A 26198-nucleotide genomic window follows, 5' to 3' on the forward strand; every position below is an offset into this window, starting at 1 on the left:
GTTAACTGCGCTTTTTAGTTGCTACTTGCGACTCTTAGTTGCGACTTGTCACGGAAATCGCAGTTGGACTCCATAGCGTACCGCAGAGATGGACGTAGTACGAACTTTGACCAACAGATGCCACTGTTAACCGCGCTTTTTAGTTGCTACTTGCGACTCTTAGTTGCGACTTGTCACTGAAATCGCAGAAAGCAGTGCTAAATTCGACCAATAGATGGCTCAAGTCTTTGAATGTGAAATACTACTTACGACTGCTAACTGTGACTGAAATCGCAGTTAGATTCTGTAAAGTTGCTACTGTGATAGCTGTGACTTCTCAGTCACTGTGATTTCTAACAGATACGCGATTTCCTGCCCACCACTACAAAGAACGCAGAAATTTTTTGTAGAGTCATGCTTCTGTTTACCATTTTTAAAGCTAGAACTTCGAACATTCCAGATGCACTCATGTGCCTCATAAGAGAGTGGCAAGTTCGTTACTGACAGACCAAAACAATCACAAGTATTGTGTTGTTGTATTTACTGCTAGGAGGGCAGTATATACCTCTTTGATCTGTACCGACCATTGGTACCTTATTCTTACCTCCATGATTGGTACCGACAAAGCTGTGAACACCGGTTTGTGTTGCCAACTTCGTAATCCAGTTACTAACCGCGAACATCATTACAGAACATGTTTGCAACGCACTACAAACGTGCCTTTATTCAATGATAAATTGAAAACTGTGATAACACAATGAAAATTGGCATATAGCTCAACTTTCACAAAACATATTATCACGCGCCACCTACGAAGACTTAAGTAATACCGGCAGTTGGTGTGTTCAATAAATAATTTGATCGTGTATGGCATTCCTGTTTCGTTTGTTTACAAACATGAAATTTTACTAAAAAAAGGCTATGCAGACGTGTTTTTAACCTTGTCAAAATTGTTTGTAAATGCGAGTTCTGTGCTGCTAAATCCAATGTGCGCTACTACACTTTGTGCTTAATGATACACTGTCAGTTCATTACCATTACACCGTTCTTCTTTCTTGTATAGTTAGGCAGTGGGATTGTTTTTACTCATTAAAATGTTCACCAGTTTATGTACCTATTTAGATGATACGCTACTTTGGCGTTAACAATTTTTACTTTACATTTTATCACGAATATTGGAGTATTCAAGAAGATGAGCGAACCCTGCATTACTTTTGAATCGCTGTACATCAATACGGATGTAACGTGTGTGAAATGTTACGGAGATTACGTACTGACAGGTAATTATCTCTCTCTCTCATTGACATTTACTTGATGGGCTGCATGACAGCGGTTAACATGAGTTGTCTGCCTTGCATATTTGTTTCAGTCTTTCCAGCATTAAATCCAGCTGTAATTGCAGTTTTCATATTATAAATAAAGTGCTTTGAATGTTGACTAGTAGAATTTAATGCTCATGTGGGTATGAATATTATGTTGGGAAACTTTGGCATCTATTAATTTAATATTTGTGAATCAAATTAATGTTTAGTAGTAAGTGTGTAAGACATCCCCAAGCTTTCCAGAAAAGTTTTGATTAGTAACTAGACCAGATGTGATTTAAAAATAAATTCTTGATGGGTTAAATTTCGGGTGCGACAGTCATAATCTCCCTGACAAATTTCCTTTATCACTGCCACTTAAATATTCTGTTGCTGAATTATTACATCTATTAGGTGATCAATGTCAGTCTTTTAGAGTAATAATTTTAATTATATTGTTCAGCATTTCTATATATGCCCATTGTAATCAGTATGATTGCTTCCCTTGAATTATTTCGTATGACTTTTGGATATTAATTTGTGAAGCAAATTATTACATTTACTCGATTTGCTAGATCAGTTGCTCCTGCATTTTGTATACAAGGCCAAGTAAAATTGTATGAGGTGTAAGTCTTACCTACTGCACTGGTATAAGAATCAAGGATATCATGACTAGAGACTAACACAATAGAATTTCCATGCGGAAATACAGAAATATTTGAACATTGTAATCTGAAAGCATTACTTGCACTGACATTTGACAGATAGTGGATTCTGGTTTCTTGCCAAAAAAGTACCCAGTTGTCACTTTTTTCAGAATTCTGGTTTTGCCTTTTCACAAGAGGCTGAATTGATTGACAATTCACTTTACTTTTTGTCACAGCCACTGTAGTACCTCCCTCCTGTGATTAGTGGTGAGCACTGCACATGTGGGTAGTTGTCTCATATACATCCACCTTCATTAAACTTTCTGCACATTTGATAATATTGGATTCTGATGGCTGTAGCTAGATGAAACCAAAGTTGTATGGATCATGGTCCTATCGTTTCAAATGGTTAACAGCAGGTATCAGCCAATGCTTCATATTTCAACACTTGACTGTATTTGGCTGGATTCTGCGGACAGTGAGCCTGTTCTTAAAAATCATTTCAAAAGAGTACAGCACATTCCAAACCTTTAGGTTCAACATTACAAGGAGAGTAGATGATTTTAAATGAAAATTTCAAAATGAGCTAATAATTTGAAATGAATATTCAGGTGATCACCATTAGTCAGTTTACTCACTGCCGAGTGTCATGATCTCATTTCTCCATTGACTAAGTACCTGAATCTTCAACTAGATGTCTCCATCCACAGTGATCTTCAGCTCTTCTTAATATGTTTTGAAATGGTAGGCCAATTCTTTGCTTGACCTAACCATCTACTTGCTCCTCTGCCTTGAATTCTTTTATCTTCAATTTTACCTTGCAAGAGGGATCTTTTCTAACTATCCCCTTCTCTTCTCAAAATGTGTCCAACAGACTGGAAGTATCTTTGGCTGACATGAGAAGATAAACTTTTTGTGATGCTAAGTTCTTCAATGGTCGTCTCTCACAATATTTTGGAAAAGATATGCATATTTCAATTTTTAAGAAACTAGTTAAAGTGACATATGAAATGAAAGGTTAATATACATATTTTCCAAATATAACAAAAATAACCACAAGAAATTCATGTACCAAGATTGGTGTAACAGTAAACATTAAAACTGCAAAATTTCTGTTAGGCATGTGGCATTAATCCTTTTTTTCTTCCCGGAGCAAGAGGAAAGTATTTCCCAAAGTATTTACAATTGATAGTTGCACCTACCATCTCTCATACAACTGGGATAAATTTGTAGAAAGAAGTTAGCAGGTGAATAAGTAAATCATTGTAAGGTGAAGAAGTAAGAGAGAGGCAGAGATGTTTGGCAAAAGAAGAAAAGCAGTGTGACATTGTTGAGGTAAGGAAGACCAACATAAAAGAGCTGCAGGAAGGGAACTTCGTCAGCGAGGGTGAGAAAAACTTAAAAAGCAGCAACAAGATACGAATGTTCATTAAATTTCTCCTCGAGTATTGGGAAAAGCAGTCTGCAGTACTAAAAAAGCACTGCCAATGTCACACAATAAACAGGCAGTGGCATAACAGCAAATCTACTGCAAACTGACACCAACAAGAAAAGGAAATAATTGTTGATGAAGCATCATGCCAGGAAAGACCTGATAACCTTGTACATTATCTGTGACGTGATTAAGGCTTTTTATATATGTGGTATTAGCAGCTATCAATTCTGAGTCTAATACAGGCCTTTTTATCATAGTTGTTAGGTATGCCAAATGTAGAAGATGAGATTGAGGAGACAAACTAACAGTGCCATCTTTGTGTGGCCAGATGACAGGCATGAATATGTTCTGAATGATGATACTGACATAGCACCTGTTTTATAAACCAACACCTGGCAGGAGGGATGAACTGAGTTACACTTGTTAGGATTTCTGAGAACAACTTGTGTTAAGTACTAGGTTTGAATATACTGTTACCTTCTTTGGTATTTAATGTCCTTTTATGAATGTAGCCATAAGTATACAGTTGTCTTGTTTGATAGTTAATGTACGTTTGTGAATGTAGAAATGTGGAGTAATTGTGTACCTCACTGCAACAACTTTTTGGGCAGTGTAAGTACCATCATGGTGTTGTCTCCTAATTTCATGGAATAAATAAGTCTTTACTCTTGCTTTATAGTGTTCTTTTGGTAAATTTCAATCACTTTTAAGCTCTATTGTAACTAAATTTCTTATGGACTAAGTATCACATGCTTAACAGTCACATAAGTAACAAACCCGTGCATGGCTAACACAAATATAGAAATAAAGTGTCATTACCATGCAGTCATAATGAAAGGATATGGCTACCAGTGAAAATATTATACATAAAATTTGTAACAAAACTTCAGAAGATTTTCTAAAATTCCGTAAATGTTTTTTTTTCTGTTCTTTTCTCTGTCACATGCTTCACAGGAGTAAACTAATTTATGTTACATCCAAAAATAAAATTATACCTAGTCATTAGTAGTTATTCTGACTGTATGAGTTGCTATAATTATTTGTAAATTAAAAATTACATGACAACTATTAAACAGCATGAGAACTGGTAAATTTAACTTTAAAATGTCACATGCTCAGGAAAAAAATAATAATAAAAAACTGTGAAACGCAGTGGTTCTTCTTTGTGTCCATAGTATGCGTAACCTCTTCTGCCAACACCACATATCAAAGGCATTAACTAGGTGCTTGCCACTAGCTTAGACAGTCCATGTCTTACATGTGTAAGAAACACCAGTGATTCCACCAAGTGCATCTTCGTTGTTTTGGATGATACCTGGTCCTGCTAGATCTTAGAGAGTTTAACCATTGTGGCTTTTTCAAGGATGATTCATTATTTCATTAATGTATCACACTTTCCTGTGTCATTGATCAGTGATCCTAGATACACACAATGATTCACTACCTTCAGATCCTTTAAGCAAGCTGTTAAGTTGGATTTAATCTAAATCACAGTGACTGATATCCATTAGTTTGGGCTTTTTATGTTTATCTCTAGACCAGAATGTAAACTAATAGTCTTCACTCTGGAGAACAGATCAGTAGGTTTCTCCCCACTTCCTGTAATTAGGTTTTTATCATTTGCAAAGTGTAGTGTGTTGATTTCCCTGCTGCTAATTGAAATTGCACCAACCCAGCCACCCTGATGGTATAGAGCTGACGAGACAGTATGCAACCTTGTCTGACTCATTTGTCACATCAAAAGAGTCCGAGTATTCACCATCCACCTTTATGGTCACAGAATGACTGTTATAAAGACATCTTAATAATGATACGACATGTTTTGGAGTCCCAAATTCATTGTGCACATAACTAGTTCCACATGACACAATCAAAATCTTTTTATAATCTAGGAAACAAAGAAAAGTTGGTATACAGATCTTGAGACATTTTTCAAATATCTGCCTCAAATTCATGGATTGCCTCTCAATTATGCGTACTTTCCTCTCCCATCACAGTCAGCATTTCTTTGGAAACATGATCTGTACCAGGGGCTTCATTGTTTTTCAAATAATTGAAGGCATTCTCAAGTTCACAGGGTAGAATATCAGCTTTCATGTCTAATTACATGCAAATGTTCTCTTCCTTGATGTTATATACTTTGCAATACAGGATTCTGCAGTATTGATTCCACCTAAGTATTACTTATTTCTTGTCACCAGTAAGATTGCCATTTACATCTGCTATCACCCATGTGCATGCTTTTAATTCTTGTGTGATGCTGTTTATCTTCTTGAAGAAGTCGTGCATTTGATTTAGCTCCTATGCTGGTGTATTATATCATGAATATAGACGGTATTCTGTGTCTTGTAACTTTTGCAGTTGTGCCAAAGTACTTTGTATGCTTCTTCATCTTGAGCAGCTTGTATGGCATGTTACTTCAGTGTGGTCCTTTCCGAGATCAATAATAGAATAGTGTTCAGAATCAAGTGATGTTTACTTTTGGGATGTTAGTAACCAGTTCTGGCAGACACGAACTGATTATTTCCTTCATTTTGTCCTATGTTTTGGGTTCCTTCATTACTTGCTGGAGTTTGGAACTTACTCTTTCTCCACACTATATGAGACTATTCTTGTCTGTAAGAGGAATCTGTTTTATTCTTGCCCTCTTGATCAATTTCAGTTTTGTCTGCATTTTTCATGGATGGCATAATATGGTCACTGGCCTTGTCTACACCAGTATAGGTCTTACAATCCAGGATTCCAGGTGGTATAAGGTCCTAAATAAGCAGTGTTCATGAGGAACATGTTTGTATACTATGTATCCCAATAGACAACTGTCTGCTATGTTGACACTAGTTGCACTGCCATAAAACATTAATGCACAATCATTTGGGATGTGTCAGTGTGGAGGTTGCCAGTATTGACTATTCATGATTAGTTGTTAAAGGAGCATTATTCTTTACAGGAACCTGCTGAAATGCATTTATTTCATGTATTGTGATGCAGGATGTAGTGCCCAGAAAGCCAAATTGATGTACAGAGAAATGTTTTGCAACTGGGCTCACCATAATAGGATAAAATTTACTGTCTTGAATAGAAAATTACAAGAGATCTGGATGCTCAAGCTGAAGGAGATGTTTTTCGATCACATGGGAGAAGATTTGACTAGAAACATCCACCATCTAGTCTGTGAAATGCACATTTCAGAGAATACATTGTGGAGAGAACTGATGGAGCAGCAATTACACCGCTGTCATAAGCAATTTGTGCAAGCAATGGGACCAAATGTTTTTTGATCTACATTTCATTATTGTCAGTTTATAATGTTGTAATGCATGCATTGTAACTGGGGAAGTCGTTCTGAAAAGCTGCTATTAGCTTAAGTTGTTGCTTGCAGGTGTTAAGTTGTTACTTCAGTAAAAAATTAAATATTCATTTCTGATGATTAATTTCTTACCTCAAAGAATGCAGTTTATTATCTTGTACCATTTATATTATTTTGGCTCTAAAGATTTCGGACAGGCTGCATGAACAACAGGAGTCCAGATATTTAATGAACTTGCCTCCTCTATCCTAGTTCATTTTGACTCGTATCTGCCAGCACCCCTCTATTGTCATTCATGTGATAATATAATTTCTCAGCACTGTTCAACAATGCTGACTGTCGAAGATGCTATCCTAGCAACAGGTCTGACCATACTCATAAGTTGTTTACGATGTATATAAGATATGGAATTACAAGAATGCTGATCTGTATGTGATGGATTTATTAAGTCATCACTATAGTATAAATATACTCAATTTTTGAATAATTAAAAAAAAATTAATTTCTTAATCACTTGGTGGGCACACCTGCAGCTGTTGGCTGAAAGATTTGGTTTCTGCGATGTAACATACACAGGGTTGATGCTTGGGCACACAACCAAATACGTATTCATAATTTCTAATTCTCTTCATTAATAATATTTGTGCAGTTCTGTGTGATAATAGCTTAGTCCCTGTTGAAAATTCTAGAATGAATATCATGTTTTCAGTGTACCTGCACTGAGCAGCACTTTTTCCCTCCTCTCCTGGTGATTCTTTTTGTTTTATGTAAATAATGAATATTCAGTTTGAATCGAGGAAGTTGGATTAAGATTCTTACAGTGAAATACGAGATCTAATAAGACAATATACAATGAAAAGAGAGTAGAGGAAACATTGGTATTTAGGGGGAAAAAAAGGGAAGCTGTGAGAAGAAAGGCAAAGGATATGTGTGAACATTAGCAGAGGAATGAAAGCACAAAATTTTATAAGAAAAGTGAGGAAGGAGCTCAATGATATGGACCTAAACCAACAGTGTCTAAATGATACAGAGGGAAATTTGCTGACAGGTGAACAATAAATGCAGGACAGAAGGAGATATTACTTTAATAGAATATGAATTTTGAAAGGCAATCTCACTGGAAGAGAGGAGCTATCCTATTATATTGCAGATCCAAAGATTGATGAGCCCAACTCAGTGAAAGTAATTGAGGTAATGGACTGACTAAGAAATTTCAAAGTGCCAGGCACTGATAGAATAATTGCAGAAAGAGTGAAATTGAGGTGCGATTCAGTCAATACACTAAAAAGGGGACCTTGTTAAAATTACTAGGAGTTACACTGACAAAAGTAATCTATAAAATTTAGTCAGTGTGGCTTTCTCTAGTAGGTCAACAACAGATCTGATATATAATTTTGAGCTTTTTAACCTTTATGTGGACTTCAAGCAGGTATTTGATAATTTCAGCAGGAAGGATATGGTATGTTATTACTATGTACACCAGATATGTATGTTAAACAATCTCGTTCTTCCAAGCAACCATGATTGGTTCCAAGGCTACAGTGTGAGTTGATGGAGAATTAAGTACTTGGTTTAGCCTCAGTAAAAGAGTGAGACAAATGGACACCCTTCTTACAATTCTTTGACTTTGGAAGCCGTTATTTGAAAACTTCAAATTTCTAGTAACATAGATACGAAGTCTACTCAGATATATGCATATGCTGATGATGTTGCAGTTATTAGCAGAAGAAGAGGCTCATTAAAGAAAACAGTAAGATGCAAGAAGCCACACAACATAGAGTGCTTTCTATTATTGGAGTGATCATATACATGATGCTCACCAGGAAGGAAAATAACAACCTAAAAAATGGTTCAAATGGCTCTGAGCACTATGGGACTCAACTGCTGAGGTCATTAGTCCCCTAGAACTTAGAACTAGGTAAACCTAACTAACCTAAAGACATCACAAACATCCATGCCCGAGGCAGGATTCGAACCTGCGACCGTAGCTGTCTTGCGGTTCCAGACTGCAGCGCCTTTAACCGCACGGCCACTTCGGCCGGCAATAACAACCTAAATAGATTATCAGCAGCAGGCTTAAATTTTGAACACATTCATAACTCTGAATATCAGGGATTTAATATCGGCCAAATTCAGTGCCAACTGAAATAAAAACAGAAATCTTAAACAGTTGTTGGTGCTTCCACACATTTAAAAAGTTACTGGCTACCAGGATATTAAACAGACAGATAAAGTGCAAATATACAAGGTAATGATAATGTCAGTCATACCCTATTAATATGAAACCTGAACATTAATGAGTACTGATGAGCAGCTGGTCAGAATATCTGAAAGCAGGCTGCTGTGCAAAATGATGTTAGACGTACGTGGTGATCTAAAACAAATACTGACTTGGATCATCTTATACAAGGTGCTGTTATTTTTAAGATCAATAAAATGTAGGAGAACAGTATGACCCTGACATGTTCTCAGGGCTGATGCTGGTACACTGGCAAAAAAGGTATAGTCAATGGAGGCTCAACTGGATGAAGACAAAGAAGAGATCCACAAAAGCAGTCTTAGAGTTAGAGGCTGGTAAAAACCACATTGGAGAGGACAGAATGGAGGCAACTTATTGAAGAGCTTATTAACCATACATGATTGTTTGGCATGTGAAGAAGGTGAGGAACCAAGTTAGCTGCACGTTCCAATTATTTTTGTATTTGCAAGAAATTTTTGAGAATATCATCCTCAAAAAATGATATGTAGTGAAACATAGGTTGTAGAGGAAAGTACTGAAGGATAATACCACAACAGTGCCTCCTGAACAATCAGCAGGAGAAACAACACACAGCTGATTACCATTTTAACAAAGGAAATGATGGAGAAAAAGATTATGTGAAATGCTTCCTTCTCATACATGAACAATGCAATAAAAACTTCCAATCTAAAACTTCTCAATGAAACAGGCAGAATATTTCGAATACTAAGTATGGTGTACAAGCTACAAAATATACATACAAGGTATGGCCACTGAAGTGCTAATTATTGCTCTTTATTCAATAGTTCCATTAATTTATAAATCTAGTGTATTGCTGCACCTGTAAAATAGAAATTAATAGCATAGAATTGTGTAAGTTTGGTTTTTATGAGCTTAAGAGTTAAGCTAATAGCTGTGAACCAGTTATAAACCTATACCTGTTCAGATAATATCTTGGCTGTGCTTTGCATTGTTGAGCTTTATCCATTCATCAATATCCATGTTTTGTCAGCAAACTATACTGTCTTTGAAGGCCTTTTGAAAGACCTGGGTTGGTCACTAAAGCATGCCAGAATGGAAGCAGACCGTTCGCTGAACCATGGAAGATGCCATATTTGATTTTTCTTGACTCTTGATAATTGTTTTATTCCTGTGATGTAGTCTTCTAATTGAACCCTGTTTCTGTTACGGAGGTAAGACTCCAGTCATACAAATGGTGTGCCACTGAGATAGAAACATTGGAATTTATGAAGGGGGGATGTGCACAGTCAAAGGTCTTGCTAATATCCAAAGAAAATCCCAACAGTATACTAGCAAGATATAGTCACAGGCTAACAAAGTGTAGTCAAGTTACATGGTACTTTCCAAGAACACATTGAAAAACTAAAAACCATGAAAATAGTTATTTTATCATCACCAGACAAAATGGTTTTTGCATCTTCAATATGTAATTTATTAAAGACTGTTTGATCTGTAACAAACTTGTCTGTGGCTATTACATTCAGCCAAAGAATTCTGATGTCATTGCTACTTTTCATGTGGTTTTTGGTCTCAGTACAATTAAAAACATCAATAATTCCAGGTTCATATAATCTCTGCTGTTTCATATAATAGTGTTTGATGTATACTCAATATTAAAGTCCCTAAACATGAATAAAATTACTCTCCAATTAGCTATGCAGCATCCCATTAAACCACCTCTAATTACATCATCAGGCCTAAACATTTCCCATCGACAAGCTGTAATGTGTACAAAGTTAGGACTACTAGCCTGTGTGTTTTGAAACCCACTAATGCAGTACAGTGTTCAAGTAGCATTTCTGCCTAGGAATCATTTAGATCTAGGCCTTGGAATATGATTATGATTGCATGTATGTAATCAGTCCTGTTTTCCCATTATCATTTACACAATACAAGGCATATTTGCTCTATTTAGTGACCCACAAGTAGTGATTTTATAAGCATAAACTATATATAGAAACCTTATTTGATCTCCCAGTTGTTTTCATTGACAGTAAAAATGATTCAATTTATTTTGTAAGGTTCTTATTTTTTTCTTATAAAAAAACTAGTGGAGTGTTTGTTGCTGGAAGGTTACTCCTCACCAAGTCCTAGCATTCTTAAGCTTCACTTGCCCTATTGGTTATGCTAAATGGGGAAAACATCAAGGAGCTCAAGTGATCCTCACTATGTACACATTTGGAAAATGCAGGATCCCTGAGCTGAGGTTTGTCTATGCTCCCAGTCCATGATTGTTGAAGTCAGACATTCGATAGTTTGCAACATCTAGGACACCTTCCACACTTCAGTTGTTTTAATCTTGCTCGGGTATGCTGTTTCTTAGTTTTACACTTAATATAAACAGTCACTTCAAATAATATCATTATGACTTATATGGGTATGTATGTGCAGCTGATTAGCATTAATACCCAACTGAATAAGAAGCTATCCATATTTATCAGTTGGTAAAAGTAACAGAAAATCTTTTATTGTCCAGAATCTATTTTTTGTAATCAGAAGGGATGCAAGCATTACTACATCTACATCAATACTTTGCAATCCAATTTTTAACTGCACAGCAGCAGAGATTACTTACCACTGTACCAAATATTATGAGTGGGGTACATGAAGAACAGCTGCTTAAATGGTTGTGTGCACACTTAACTGTCCAAACTTGGAAGAAGTTATTTCAGCTTTTTATTCATAAGAAATTTGTGGAACTGTGTGACAAAGAAGAAATTTTTAAAAAATCTGTATAAGAGGATTTCTCTCAATGAAACTACAAATGTGTTACAGGCTGTATGCCTCATAGAAGAGAAGAAATTTCAGGGCCACACAATTTCCATGCACATGCCCAACAGCCTTGCTTTAGGCTGAGGTGTTGTAACATGACACAGTATCCTCAATAGCAATGTTAAAAGAACTTGGTTCTGAATGGAAGTCTGAGGCTGTAATTGACATAAATAATATTATGTAGGAAAACTACTGAGTGATTGAGAAATTTACTACAGTCATGCCCACTTTTAAGACACCCACATTGTCTCTCAGACAATAGATTATTTTATATATCAGATGATTATAATTAACATTCCAGCTTTAAACACTGTAAAAAAAGAACCACTTCTCAGAATGACATTAATTTTGAATGGAATGTTATCAAACAAGGGAGAAACATTACAAAAACAAAACAAAACTTTTCCCGCAGATGGCACTCATAATGTAAATAGGTTTGGTTACAGATGAAAGATGAATTGCAATACAATGGCTATGGTGCAAGTTGCACATTAAACCAACCATATTGTGTAATGAATTAATAGAGGGAAACATTCCACATGGGAAAAATATACCTAAAAACAAAGATGATGTGACTTACCAAACGAAAGTGCTGGCATGTCGATAGACACACAAACAAACACAAACGTACACACAAAATTCAAGCTTTCGCAAGAAACTGTTGCCTCATCAGGAAAGAGGGAAGGAGAGGGAAAGACGAAAGGATGTGGGTTTTAAGGGAGAGGGTAAGGAGTCAGTCCAATCCCGGGAGCAGAAAGACTTACCTCAGGGGGAAAAAAGGACAGGTATACACTCGCACACACACTCATATCCATCCGCACACACACACACAAGCAGACATTTGTCAAATGTGTGACTTACATTTGTCAAATGTCTGCTTGTGTCTGTGTATGTGCGGATGGATATGAGTGTGTGTGCGAGTGTATACCTGTCCTTTTTTCCCCCTGAGGTAAGTCTTTCTGCTCCCGGGATTGGAATGACTCCTTACCCTCTCCCTTAAAACCCCCATCCTTTCGTCTTTCCCTCTCCTTCCCTCTTTCCTGATGAGGCAACAGTTTGTTGCGAAAGCTTCAACCATATTGTGTGATGTACGTGACCCCACAAGTCTGGCATTTAACGGTTGTGGCACTGTTAGTTAGGCAAGTCCATCCACCATGGCTAGGTCATATCACATTGGATTGGAAAAATCGGGTTTTTATTGTACTGAGGTCAAAAACCACATGAAAAGTAGCAATGACATCAGTTTTTAATAGGCTATTTTCCTATGTTAAAAATATTGTTCAGATTGTCATTATTCTGAATGATTATACCATTCAATTTGCATTTTTCCCCATATTCTCATAAAATGCCTATTATTTTTATGTAATTAAAGGTTAAAATTCATTAAATTTCAAGATTTGGTCACATGATCATTGCTTTGTTATTGGCTTAACCTCTGGTGACATCAGAGACTAGGAGTAGGATGAAGCTATGCGTGTGTTACAGGAGTGTTAGCTGTAGTTACTAGTGTTTTTCCGTACTTCTTCTGTAAACAGTTTAGTTAGCTAGTGATGGAAAATGCATTTACAACTTTCAAGTAGCAAAGGAAAGGAATTTTGTGATGGCTGATAGTGAAAATGTGAAAGTTAATGTTTTATTGGGTCTTCATTCTTGAAAAACAAGCCAGATTTTTGTGTTCCAGAAATAAACATGAAACTGCATTGCATGGCGATTGGGCTGGAAGTACTGTGACAGTGATAAGTCACAGAATTGTCTTTAAATGCATGGCGATTGGGCTGGAAGTACTGTGATAGTGATAAGTCACAGAATGGTCTTTAAACTGAGGGTATCTGGCATAGAATTATTTTCTTAGACCATGTTGAAAAGGTTTCTCAGGACAAGTTGTGAAAGCCTGCACAATAAAACACTGTGGAAACTTTTTCATTCAGAAGATGATACTGATTGTTGATTGCTGTGGCTGTTGCCAGAACTACTCCTGTTTTCCAAGTACCTCTTTTCTCTGTTTTCAAATTTTCAGATTGCACAGTAAAACTGCAGAGCATCATCGTGTTTAACCTCAACAGCTTTATAAACTGCAGTTTTTCTGTTCCTCCAGGACATTAATGTGCTCAGAAATTGTTAAATGTTTTCTCAGATTCTTCGGAATAAGAGCTATATCAGACATGAAACAGACTTTCTTAACGCCATCCTTGTGATTCATCTCAAATTTACCAAGTGTACATAACTATATTACAAATGAGTGAACTTAAGATGATAGTGGTATTAAACAGAAAGAAAGAAAGGAAAAAACCTTCCTCCGAATGAATTGATATAGTGAACATTACATTACAAGTCTAGTACACTACTTATAACACTACAAGTGAACTACTTATAACACTACAAGTGAAAACATGTTTATATGGCGTTTTTACTTACCTGATACTCACAGAAATAAATACATGTGCTGACCACTACCTCATTTGGTTCTGTACTAGTGAGTTGCAAACCACATTTTATGCATCTCCTCATTCTTTGGAACACTCAAAAACAATTTTTGGGAGTTTTTTTTATAGATGTATTTGTGAAATGTTGTACTATACACCATTTGTAACCCATTTTCTAAAATGTAAATTAAAAAACAAGATATCACTGTGACGCAACTTTATGACAGGAGCAGCATCATGTGACTCAAATGGAGTGTTTTAGTGCACTTTCCAATTATTTGAATTTCACTGTGCTTATTTTGAGGAAAATAAGCACGTTATGAGCATAAAATGACATAATTGACCATTTATTTTGGGTATTCATGACAGAAATAAGCATGTCATGAGCATACAATGAAATGATTAACCATTTAAGATGATTTCCAGGAAACAGTCAATTATCCTGTTGTTGTGAAGCCAAAAACTGCATAAAAAGCTACAATAAAATCTGTTTTTAATTGTCGTGTGACTTTTTCAATATGTTGTCTACCATTTTGTGCCACAAGTTGAAATCGAGAAAGCATCTCCCACAACAGATCAGTGTGTCTCAGGGTAACGTTCAGAATGGGTTACACAATGTGTGGCTTCAGTTCAGCTATATTTGTAATTGGAGCACTAAAAAGAGCATCTTTCAGATAATCTGATGACCAGAAGTCACACGGGTTAAAATCAGGGGATCTGGAGAGCCAGGCAGTAGGGAAATAACGTCCGATAATTCTAGTATTTTCAAAATGCCTCTATGGTAGCTGCTTCACTGGCTGTGCTCCGTGCGGGGGAGTACCATCTTGCATTAAAACTGATCCTACGCTCACAACCGCTCTATTGAAGGGTTGGAATGACATTGGTGTGATAATGGTTCTCATCGTGTTCACCGATACAGGTAACTTTTTCTTTGAAAAAATATGGCCCTACGGTAAACAATGCTGTCAACTTGCACCACACAGTTATCTTTGCAGAATGAAGTGGCACGGGTTGATGTGCAAGCAGGTTTTCCATTGCCAGTATTCTGTAATACCATGTATTGACATGATCTTGGAGATGGAAATGGGCTATATCTGTTGACGAGTGCTCCATGGCCATTCAGGAGCAGCTCACTGAGCTTCCTGGCCTAAGTCATCATGATGCTTTCACCTTCTTGACAGGTGCTTCTTGAAGATTGTATGCAGAGTCTATGACTAGGGGTTCTCTTCTTCAGTTTGTACTGGATAGATCCTTTCTTGGATGAAATTCTTAAAATTGCTATGGCTTTTGAACTCATGTGTGATGCAGAGCAGAGGGAAGTTTTGTTTTCCCACATCGGCCGTGATGGCTGGGCTGGCAGTACACATGCTGTGGGCATGTAAGAGGAAAACTGGGACACACCCCGTCATTCCATGTAAATAACTTGTTCCCTCAGTCATTCTGAGTTGGACAGTGACACATAGAGTGTTCCCAGTCGATGCTGCATTTCCTTCCCTGTCGGGCAAGCACAAGGGGCAGTGTCCTCTTCCTTGTGCTCTGTGTTTCTACCGGCATTCACACTTGTGCTGCCTGCACCTGTCAGCTGTCTGTTTTGCCTGTGGTGTTCATGGCCACATTGCTTCTGTGTGCTGTGTTGCGCCTGCACAGTGGCTTACAAGGGAACCTCCCTATCGCACCCCCCTCAGATTTAGTTATAAGTTGGCACAGTGGGTAGGCCTTGAAAAACTGAACACAGATCAATCGAGAAAACAGGAAGAAGTTGCGTGGAACTATAAAAAAAATAAGCAAAATATACAAACTGAGTAGTCCATGCGTATGATAGGCAACATCAAGGATAGTGTGAGCTCAGGAGCGCCGTAGTCCCATGGTTAGCATGAGCAGCTGCGGAACGAGAGGTCCTTGGATCAAGTCTTCCCTCAAGTGAAAAGTTTAATACTTTATTTTCAGACAATTATTATGTGTCCGTCCGTCCGTTGCCATCACTTTTTTGGGAGTGGTTATCACATCCACAAGAAAACCTAAATCGGGCAAGGTAGAAGAATCTTTTTACCCATTCGCCAAGTGTACAAGTTAGGTGGGTCGATAACATATTCCTGTCATATAGAATATATAGAATATATCAGACGTGTTTTCCTGTGGAGGAATCAGTTGACGTATGACCTTGCAATCAAATGTTTTCAGTTCCCATTGGAGAGGCACATCCTTTCTTCTACTAATCGCATGGTTTTGCGGTGCGCTCGCAAAACACAGACACTAAACTTATTACAGTGAACAGAGACGTCAATGAACGAACGGACAGATCATAACTTTGCGAAAATAAAAAAAGTAAAGTTTTCACTCGAGGGAAGACTTGAACCAAGGACCTCTCAGTCTGCAGCTGCTCACGCTAACCACGGCGCTCCTCAGCTCACACTATCCTTGATGTTGCATATCTTGCGCATGGCCTACTCAGTTTGTATATTTTGCTTATTTTTTTCATAGTTCCAGACAACCTCTTCCTGTTTTCTCGATTGATCTGTGTTCAGTTTTTCAAGGCCTATCCACTGTGCCAACTTATAACTAAATCTGAGGGGGATGTGATGGGGAGGTTCCCTTGTTAGTATTGTCACAGCCATGTGCTTGACATCACCTTTTCCAGCTGATATTTCCGCCATTGACACCATGCTTAACCCAACATCAGGGAAACCCATCAAGCTCCTACTCACACTGCATGTGATGTATCGGACAGTACCTTTCCAGGTGGATAGTGGCTCATCTTCATCTCTGGTCAATAGTTCTCACTACGTGATGCTGGGCTATCCTCCACTGTACCCACTTAGAGGAAGATTGTGGCCTATGGCGGTCATAAAATTCCAGTGCTGGGCATGTTTTCAATGGAGGTCTCACTTAAAAATGTGTTCTGCATGCTTTCATTTTTGGTCGTTTCTTCCAGTACTGCAGAAAACATTTTTGGGTTAGATGCCTTCAGTTTAGGTTTTCCATATCTGAGAATCTGTGTTTGGTATCCCTGCAAATTGCATTTCGAGGCATTGAAGACTTGATGACCTCCATTTCAGAACTTTTTGCTCCAGGTTTGGGTCAGGTGGTATCTGTCAAGGCTCACCTTCACATGAAACCAGGTTTAACTCCGTGCTTCACGGCCACGATGAATACGGAACTGGACAGGTTGGTCACCATTGATGTGGTCAACCCAGTTTCTTCCAGTCAGCGGCCTTCTCCCCTTGTTGTCATCAGGGAACTGGATGGCTCTCTCAGACTGTGCAGTGATTTTAAGGCTGTGAATGACTAGCTGATTGTAGATTATTTTCCAGTTCCACAACTAGAGGACCTGTTCTACAGGCGACAGAAACGAGACTATTACAAGAAGATAGATCTGTCAGATGCATATTTACAGCTGCCATCGCATCCAGATTTGTGAAGACTGCTGGTGCTTAACATGTACTTTGGTTTTTACCAGTATAACCAGCTTCCATTTGGAATTGCTAGTGCCCTTGCTGTTTCTCAGTACTGCTTAGAACAACTCATTCAGGGCAATCCCTCATGTGGCAGTTATTTAGATGACATCACTGAGACAGGAACGGCCACAGCTGAGCACCTCTAGAATTTGCACTCCTTGTTTTCTTGCTTATTAGCAAACAGGGTGAAATATAATCTCAGTAAGTATAAGTTTTTCCAGCCGACGGTGGAGCACCGTGGTTTCTTCTTCTGTAAACAAGGCATCAGTCTGACCAGAGACCACTTGTGGGCTGTCGACAACATGCCCCGCCACAACTCTGAAAGAGCTACACTTCTTTCTGGGAAAGATTAGCTATTACGGTCATTTTATCCCACAGGTTGCCAAGCTCACTGACCCACTCAATGCACTGCATACGAAGGGGGCTCGCATGGTGTGGTCACTTGGTTGTGAGGTGGCATTTCTCGCACTAAAGCAGTCTCTGTGATCTGCACTGTGCCTCGTACCGTACTTGCTGGGAAAGCCCCATCTCCTCTCCTCTGATGCCTCAGAGCATGGAGTCATCGCGGTGCTCTCCCTCTGGGACCCCAACGGCTCCGAACACCCAGTCGCTTTAATGTCCAAGACTGTCACTCGGGCCAGTGTAACTATTTGCATATAGAGAAAACGGCATTTGCCATTATCTATGCAGTGAAGAAGTTCCATACCTATCTGTACAGCATGAAGTTTCAGTTGATCACAGACCACAAACCCTTACTCACATTGTTTGGTTCTCAGTCTCGACTCCTGGATAAAATGACACAAAAGCTTCAGTGCTGAACTCATTTCTGTGAGCATATACTTATGATATATTCTACAAACCTGCCTCCCCCTGCGGGTTAGAATAGATCTGAAGTATTCCTGCCTGTCGTAAGAGGCGACTAAAAGGAGTCTCGCACCTTTCGGCCTTCATGTGATGGTCCTCTGTAGGGTTTGACCTCCATTTTTCAAAATTTTCCTGAAGAGCGAACCATCTGGGGAAAGGCACCTTACATGGTGCATCGTGTCCATTGTGCATAGAGATCTTTAGCCCACTTTATCATCATGGCATTGCAGTCCCACTCATCTTCCATCTCTTGGGTGAGGACACCTTCCTGGGTGCGTTTTCTCCACCCACTATACAGTGTTGTTTTCTGCGCCAGCAATGACCATGGAAATCTTTGCACCTCATATCCAGCACGGTAGCCAGTCCGTTGTGGTGGGGCCGCCATGTACCCTGTTGGTTGTACCCCCGCACTACACAGGGATACTCTGCTGATGCCTGCGCTGTTACCTCCCAACATATGCTAAGGAGTAGAAGATGCCCATCATCCTGGGGCATCGGGACACCCGGCAATGGCCATCCTGCCAGGTGGCCTTTGCTGCGGCCGGGTGGCGCCCATGGGGAGGGCCCCTGGATGGAGTGGGTTGACATGCGATGAAGCTTACCACGTTGTCACTTGCTGGTGTCTCTAAGTGTTCCAAGTCTCAGTACAGTGCAAGGAAGTATGATCGTAAATCGTTCCCCTCCCTGGCGACACCATGGGAGGAACGCCAAGCCAAGGATGGAAGTGAACCTTATTCACCCCGGTACCTCGTATGTATGAGAGCTGATGGGAACTCCTTTGTCTTGATGAAGCCTCATTTCTTTGTAGAGCATTTAGAGGACAAGTTTGGGGAGGTGGAGGGCTTGTCCAAAAGTGCGCTCTGGGTCAGTCTTGATAAAAACAGCATCCTCTGCCCAGTCACGGGCATTACTCACTTATGACAAGTTGGAGGATGTTTGTGTTACCATCATGAGGTGTTCATTTCGTCCGGCGTGTCCATCGGGGTCTGAGGGATAATCAGGTTGCTACCGGTGCCTTTATCTTGGCTTTCAAGGGTGACACGTAGCCCGAGAAGGTCAAGGTGGATGGTCTACCAATGTGACATCAAGCCATATATCCCTCCCCCAATGCGGTGTTTTAAGTGCTGGAAATTCAGCCCTGTGTCTTCCTGCTGTACTTCCAGCATCACATGTCGAGACTGTGGTATCCATCACATCTCACTACTCCATGTGCCCCACCTCCTATCTGTGTCAACTGTGGAGAGCGTCATTCACCTTGCTCACCAGACTGCAGGATTTTACAGAAAAAGAGTAAAATCATGGAATATTAGACCCTGGACTGATTGACTTACACTGAGACTAAGAGCAAATTTTAGCGCCTACATCCAGTGGCTATGACCTCCTCTTAGGCCGCCTCTATGACAACAGTTGTCGCCCCATCAGTTCCTCGCATTCCTGTCACCTCTCAGAACCAGAAGACTACGCCTGCCCCTTTGACGGTGTGGGGCACTTTCCTCCCTGTTAGTGCTGCACCACCTACTTCGGGAGCAACACCCCCCCCCCCCCCCCAACCATCAGTGATATCAGTCCCCATTTCTGAGCCAGAGAAGTGCAAGTCTTCTTCAGCTTCTCTCGCTAGGAAGGGGTCCCTTGGGTCACTCCCATCCCAGGTTTCTGCTAATGGGAAAGATGACACCCGCCAGTGGCTGCAGGGCCCAAAAGCAGCTGGTTGTAGGGCTTCACTCTCATCCTCAGTCCCAGAGACTGTATCAGTGAAGTCCTCCCAGCCAGGGAAACCCAAACAGCAGCAAGAGAAATCCAAAACAAGGTCCCCAAGACCAAGGGAATTGCAGTGGCACCCACACCGCCGCTACCTACAAGGTCTGAGGCTGCGGATGAGGTGGAGATTCTGGCGTCTGCTGAGGACCTAGATCTCGCCGGACCCTCAGATACAATGGATATAGACTGCTCAGTAAAAAGTCAGTGGCAGCAGGTGACCTGGAGGCATAAACTGCCTTCTTGAATGTTCCAGGCCCTCCCAGTCTCATGATGACGTCATCCTCCAGTGGAATTGCGGCGGTTTTTTCCACCACATGGATGAGCTACGGCACCTGTTAAGCTTTACATCTGCTTTCTGCATTGCCCTCCAGGAAACGTGGTTTCCAGCAATGTGGACCCCTGCCTTCTGCAGCTATAATGTATACTACAGGAACTGTAGTGACTATAATTGAGTGTCAGGTGGAGTTTGTTTTTATGTCCTAAACTCAGTCTGTAGTGAAACTGTGCCCCTTCAAACCCCTCTTGAAGCTGTGGCTGTCAGGATAAGGACGACACAGGAAATAACTGTCTGCAACATACATCTCCCTCCAGATGGTGCAGTACCCCTGGATGCATTGGCTGCACTGATTGATCAACTCCCTAAACCTTTCCTACTTTTGGGAGATTTTAACACCAATAATCCCTTGTGGGATGGCACTGTGCTTACTAGCCGAGGTAGAGATGTCGAAACTTTACTGTCTCCATTCGACCTCTGCCTCTTAAATACTGGGGCCGCTACACATTTCCGTGTGGCTCATGGTAGTTACTCGGCCACTGATTTATCAATTTGCAGCCCAGGACTTCTCACATCTATCCACTGGAGAGCACATGATGACCTGTGTGGTAGTGACCACTTCCCCATCTTCCTGTCACTGCCACAGCGTCAGGTTCATGGATGCCTGCCCAGATGGGCTTTAAGCAAGGCTGACTGGGAAACTTTCACCTCTGCTGTCACCGTTGAATCTCCCCCACACGGTAACATTGATATGATGGTTGAGGTGACTATAACAATCGTTTCTGTGGCAGAAAACACGATCCCTCGCTCTTTATGGTGCCCCCGGTGAAAGGCAGTCCCTTGGTGGTCGCCGGAAGTCGCTGAAGCAATTAAGGAGCGTTGGCAAGCTCTACAGCAGCGTAAGTGGCAACCTTCCTTGGAGCACCTCATAGCCTTTACATGGCTCCATGCCCACGTTCACAAACTTATCAAAAGACAGAAGCAGGAGTGTTGGGAGAGATATGTCTCGACTATTGGGTGCCATACGTCACCTTCCCAAGTCTGGGCAAAGATCAAATGTGTTTTTGGGTACCAGACCCCATCAGATGTTCCCAGTGTTAACATAAATGGCGTGTAATCTACCAACCCAAATACGATTGCCGAGCGCTTCGCTGACCACTGTGCTCGAGCCTCTGTGTCAGAGATTAACCCCCCAGCCTTTCGCACTCCAAAACGGCAGCTGGAAGGGAAAGTCCTCTCGTTTACTACACGCCACAGTGAATCCTATAACACCCCATTTACAGAGTCGGAGCTCCTCAGTGCCTTGCACATTGCGCCGACACAGCACCTGGGCCAGATTGGATCCACAGTCAGATGATTAAACATCTCTCATCTGACTACAAGCGAAATCTCCTCATCATCTTTAACTGGATCTGGTGTGATGGCGTCTTTCCATTGCAATGGTGGGAGAGCACCATCATTCCAGTGTTCAAACATGGTAAAAACCCGCTTGATGTGGATAGCTATCGGCCCATCAACCTGACCAACATTCTTAGTAAGCTGCTGGAATGTATGGTGTGTCGGCAGTTGAGTTGGGTCGGGTCCTGGAGTCGCGTGGCCTACTGGCTCCATGTCAGGGCAGCTTCTGTCAGGGTGGCTCTACCACTGATAATCTTGTGTCCCTTGAGTCTGCCATCTGAAAAGCCTTTTCCAGATGCCAACACCTGGTTGCCTTTCTGATTTACGAAAAGCTTATGACACCACCTGGGGAGCCATCCACAAGGCGCAGTCATGGGCTCTAGCCACGGTTTCCAGTTTTCAGCTGCAAAGTCGTGTGTTATGCACTTCTGTCAGCATTGTACCATTCATCTGGAACCAGAAGTTTACCTTAATGATGATCCACTCACTGTAGTGGAGACATATCGATTCTTAGGACTGGTTTTTGATGCCCGATTGACTTGGCTTCCTCACCTTCGTTAGCTTAAGCAGAAGTGCTGGCAGCACCTCAATGCCCTGCGCCGCCTGAGCAACACCAACTGGGGTGCAGATCGCTCTACACTGCTGCAGCTCTACAGAGCCCTTGTTCAATCCTGCCTTGGCTATGGTAGTGTGGTTTATGGTTCGGCGGATCGCCCTCAGTGTTGCATTTACTCAACCCAGTGCACCACTGTGGCGTTCGACTAGCAACAGGAACTTTTAGGACGAGTCCAGTGACCAACATCCTGGTGGAGGCTGGAGTCCCTCCATTTCAGGTTGGGTGTGCACAACTGCTGGCCATTTACGTTGCACACTTTCGTAGTTCTCCTGCACATCTGAATCACCATCTCCTTTTCCCACCCACGGTGGCTCATCTCCCTCATTGGTGGCCCAGGTCAGGGCTTTCAATTGCAGTTCAAGTCCAATCCCTTCTTTCCAAACTGGAGTCCTTCCTTGCCTTTACCACCTATACTTCAGGTCCATTCATGTACAACTCCATGGTGTACACCTCAGCCGCAGCTCCGCCTGGACCTTTCACATGCCCCTAAGGAGTCAGTTAACCCGCGGCTCTCCACTGCCACTTACTCTTGATTCTTGACATATACCGAGGTCATGAAGTGATTTACACCGATGGTTCGATGGCTGATGCTCACGTTGGCTTCGCGTATGTCCATGGAGTGGTCAGCCAGCCACAGTCATCTGCTCTCTTGTTTTTACCCCTTCTACCTGTTTCTTGCTTCTCTCTGTGGTTTTATTTTCCTGTTTTGTTCATGGTAGTGTTGATTGTCCTTCTGGTTCTTCCTTTCTCCTGTTATTGTGCTGTACTTCTCCTTTCTTTTCTTCTTTTCCTTGTGTATTTATTTTATTGGGAACGAGGGACTGATGACCTCGCAGTTTGGTCCCTTCCCCTCCCTCTTTTAAACCAACCAACCCACAAACCTGCCATTTGCCACACAAATGCTGATCTGTCTTGTCTGTCTGATAACCCAGATCCCGAGTTTGACACTCTGGAAGTCATCGTTTTTCAACTAGGCTGACTTGGCATTGACCCTTCAGAAGTTCCCCTCAATGCATCAGCAGTCACAGCTCAGAAGCAGGTGGGGCTGTTCCATCATCCCATGGATTCAGCATGACTGGACTCAGAGGTTGCCCATGGACACCCATGGTCTCCTGAAGATATGACTTCTGGCCTCGATTCTCCTCCTGTGATGGGGTTCTGCTTCTCCAGATTGTACAAGACTTGCCTTGAGTTATTATTCTGCCAGCTCTGCACCGCAAGGCTGTTCATCTCCTCCATGCCAGTCACTGGGGTGTTTTACATATGAAGCAGTTGGCCCGGCGATATGCCTATTGGCCACCAGCAGCCAGCCCCATCCCCCAAATGTTTTATCACCCTGGCCCCAGGGTGTGTCTTTACTCAGACTTTGCCTGCCCTTTGCAGTGGAGGTGGCTCATTGTGGTCAACTTGTCATCCAAGTTTCATTATAAGCCCTCTAGCACATCAGCAAATATCATTCAGGTCTTGTCTCACATGTCTGCTACTTGGGATCTCCCATCAGCCACTGCCACGACAATGGCCCCTGGTCTACCTCTGCATGGTTCATCCATTTTTATAAGCTCCAAGGGATCACGCACCTGCTCACTGCACCATTCCACCCACAATCCAACAGGGAGATGGAGCAGATGGTACAGACTTTCAAGATGATGATGTCAGCAATGGTGCACTCTGCTTCCATGGATGAGGCCCTCACACTGTTTTTTGACCACCAATTGGGCTACTCCCATCACTGGGAAGAGCCCTACTGCAGTCTGGGCTCTGCTTACACTGCTGTATGCACCATGACCTCAACCCAACCTGCCTCAGGCATATCGCTGGATCGCACTTGGTGCCCCAGTGTGGGTGCACTCATTCAGTTGCTGTACATCCTGAGTTCCTGCTACAGTCCACAGCTCTCACAGTTGCTAAATGTACAAGATGTCCAGTGGCGGCCATCTCTGCCGGCACCACCAGAACCATCTATGCCAGAAATCACCACAGTCACCACCCACAGCCCTGGACATCTTGCTGTCTCCCCCTCTCATGCCACCAGCTCCACTTTGACCCTGCTGGGCTCTTGGTGCCACGGGGGACATGGAGTGCACACTGGTGCTCCGGTCTGTCTCTGTTCCAGTTCCAAATGGAGATGACCCTATCTCCAGTGGCTGCACAGTGCACGTCGGAAAATCCTGGCAGTCCTAGGATTGTCAGTATCAAGAGGAAACCTGTCCTGGACATGGCCTGGCCTCATCGGGGACCCTTCTGGTCCCCATGCTGACCACTGCCCCACCACCCCATCAATGCAGTCGGCACCAGAGGGACCAGTTCCACTTCTATGTGCCATCTTTTGGGGAGTAGCGTTTAGATAATTGACTCGGGCAGTGAAATAGAGTTATCACAAACGTTCAGAATCGATCCACGCTTGTTGCTCACTCCACCGATGGTGACACTGCGAGTGGCTGCGAAAAGACAAACAACAGAAAGTAGCCACACATATTACGCTGGTCACCATGTGATGACAAATGCTACCTCGGATCCAGACTACTCTTGGACTGTGTGATTATGTTCACCATTAGTCCATTCAGTGAACACGGAATAAAGAGTGTTAGTTAGTTTTCATAACATTTCCCCTTCTTTAATAGTATTCCATTCAAATTAGACATCATTCTGAGCAGTGGTTCTTCTTCTTTTTTTTTGTGGGAACTTTAATTATAATCGCACTGTACCTAATACAGTGTGGTGCTGATAGAAGTAGGATCAGACAACAGCTGCATACAAAGAGGAACTCACTTGTGGAAAGTCTGGTAAAGCTGCCCATGTACAGGCAATACTTGGTTCATCACCACATATGTATGCCAATTGCTCTGTCAGTCACCTGATTTGTAACAGAGATTTTCAAGTCTTTATGGAAGGAAGCAAGGTACAAAAACAAAAACCCTCTATCCATAAAGTTCCAAGACATTTTATTTTCGGTCTAACGGGATGAGAATGGTGGGAGTGTTTATTATCCATTGCAGGTCATAATGATTAGGCATGACGGTTGACGGGACAACTGATGTGTAGAGCCAGATGGATGACCATAGGAAATCATGAAAGCTATGAAAAATGATAGTTCATATATTCATGGTGTACAGTACAACAGTCACAATGGCTTTAGATAATGATGTGTGCTTAGCTTAGCACGTGGTCTCAGGAGCCGGCCAGCACACAGAGTAACCATGCTAGGCAGCAGTGATGAAGTTAACGGTGTCAGCTGCTTCGCGAGTGTAATGCCATGTCAGGCCAAGGCAAGAGGCCAGCATGCAGCTATGGCGAACTCCAAAGTGAGTTAGGAGTTGGTCACTCAGTATGGTGTGGATGTGTGACTCAGTGCAACAAGCATGTAAGCATGTTGAGGTGAGCCAAGGACCCCAGCAAAGGATTCAGGGACAGTGGCCTGCAGACGCAAACCTGCAGTAGCAGAGTGCGTGTACTCAGGGCAGACAGCAGCTTGTCAGTGAGTCAGGCACAGGTGCAAACTTTGGAGCCCCCTGGATTGGTGCCCTGTAGTTGATACAAGTCAGCCAGCAAATGGTCTCTCAGCAGAAAGGCACCAGTTCAACTCCCGGAGGCATCAGGACTAGGTGCAGCTTGTAGACCTGCAGCTAGCAGAGACACATCTGGTAGCAGTAGGGGGCAACCACTTGGGTAAGAATGTATTCTTGTCAAACAAAACTGCAGTAGCTGCTGA

At 41.6% G+C, this 26198-nt stretch overlaps 1 protein-coding gene across 1 annotated transcript in view; it reads left to right on the plus strand.

The window, feature by feature from the left end:
* Window positions 1–273: 273 nt before the first annotated feature.
* LOC126470406 (WD repeat-containing protein 6) overlaps window positions 274–26198 on the plus strand; it is a 320158-nt gene continuing 294233 nt past the window's right edge. Inside the window, exon 1 of the mRNA XM_050098254.1 lies at window positions 274–1259. Within this exon, the coding sequence (XP_049954211.1) occupies window positions 1172–1259 (88 nt within the window). The 5' untranslated portion in view covers window positions 274–1171. The remainder of the gene's footprint in view (window positions 1260–26198) is intronic.

The sequence above is a fragment of the Schistocerca serialis genome, chromosome 3 (genome assembly GCF_023864345.2).
Source record: "Schistocerca serialis cubense isolate TAMUIC-IGC-003099 chromosome 3, iqSchSeri2.2, whole genome shotgun sequence".
NCBI classification, from domain to species: Eukaryota; Metazoa; Arthropoda; class Insecta; order Orthoptera; family Acrididae; genus Schistocerca; species Schistocerca serialis.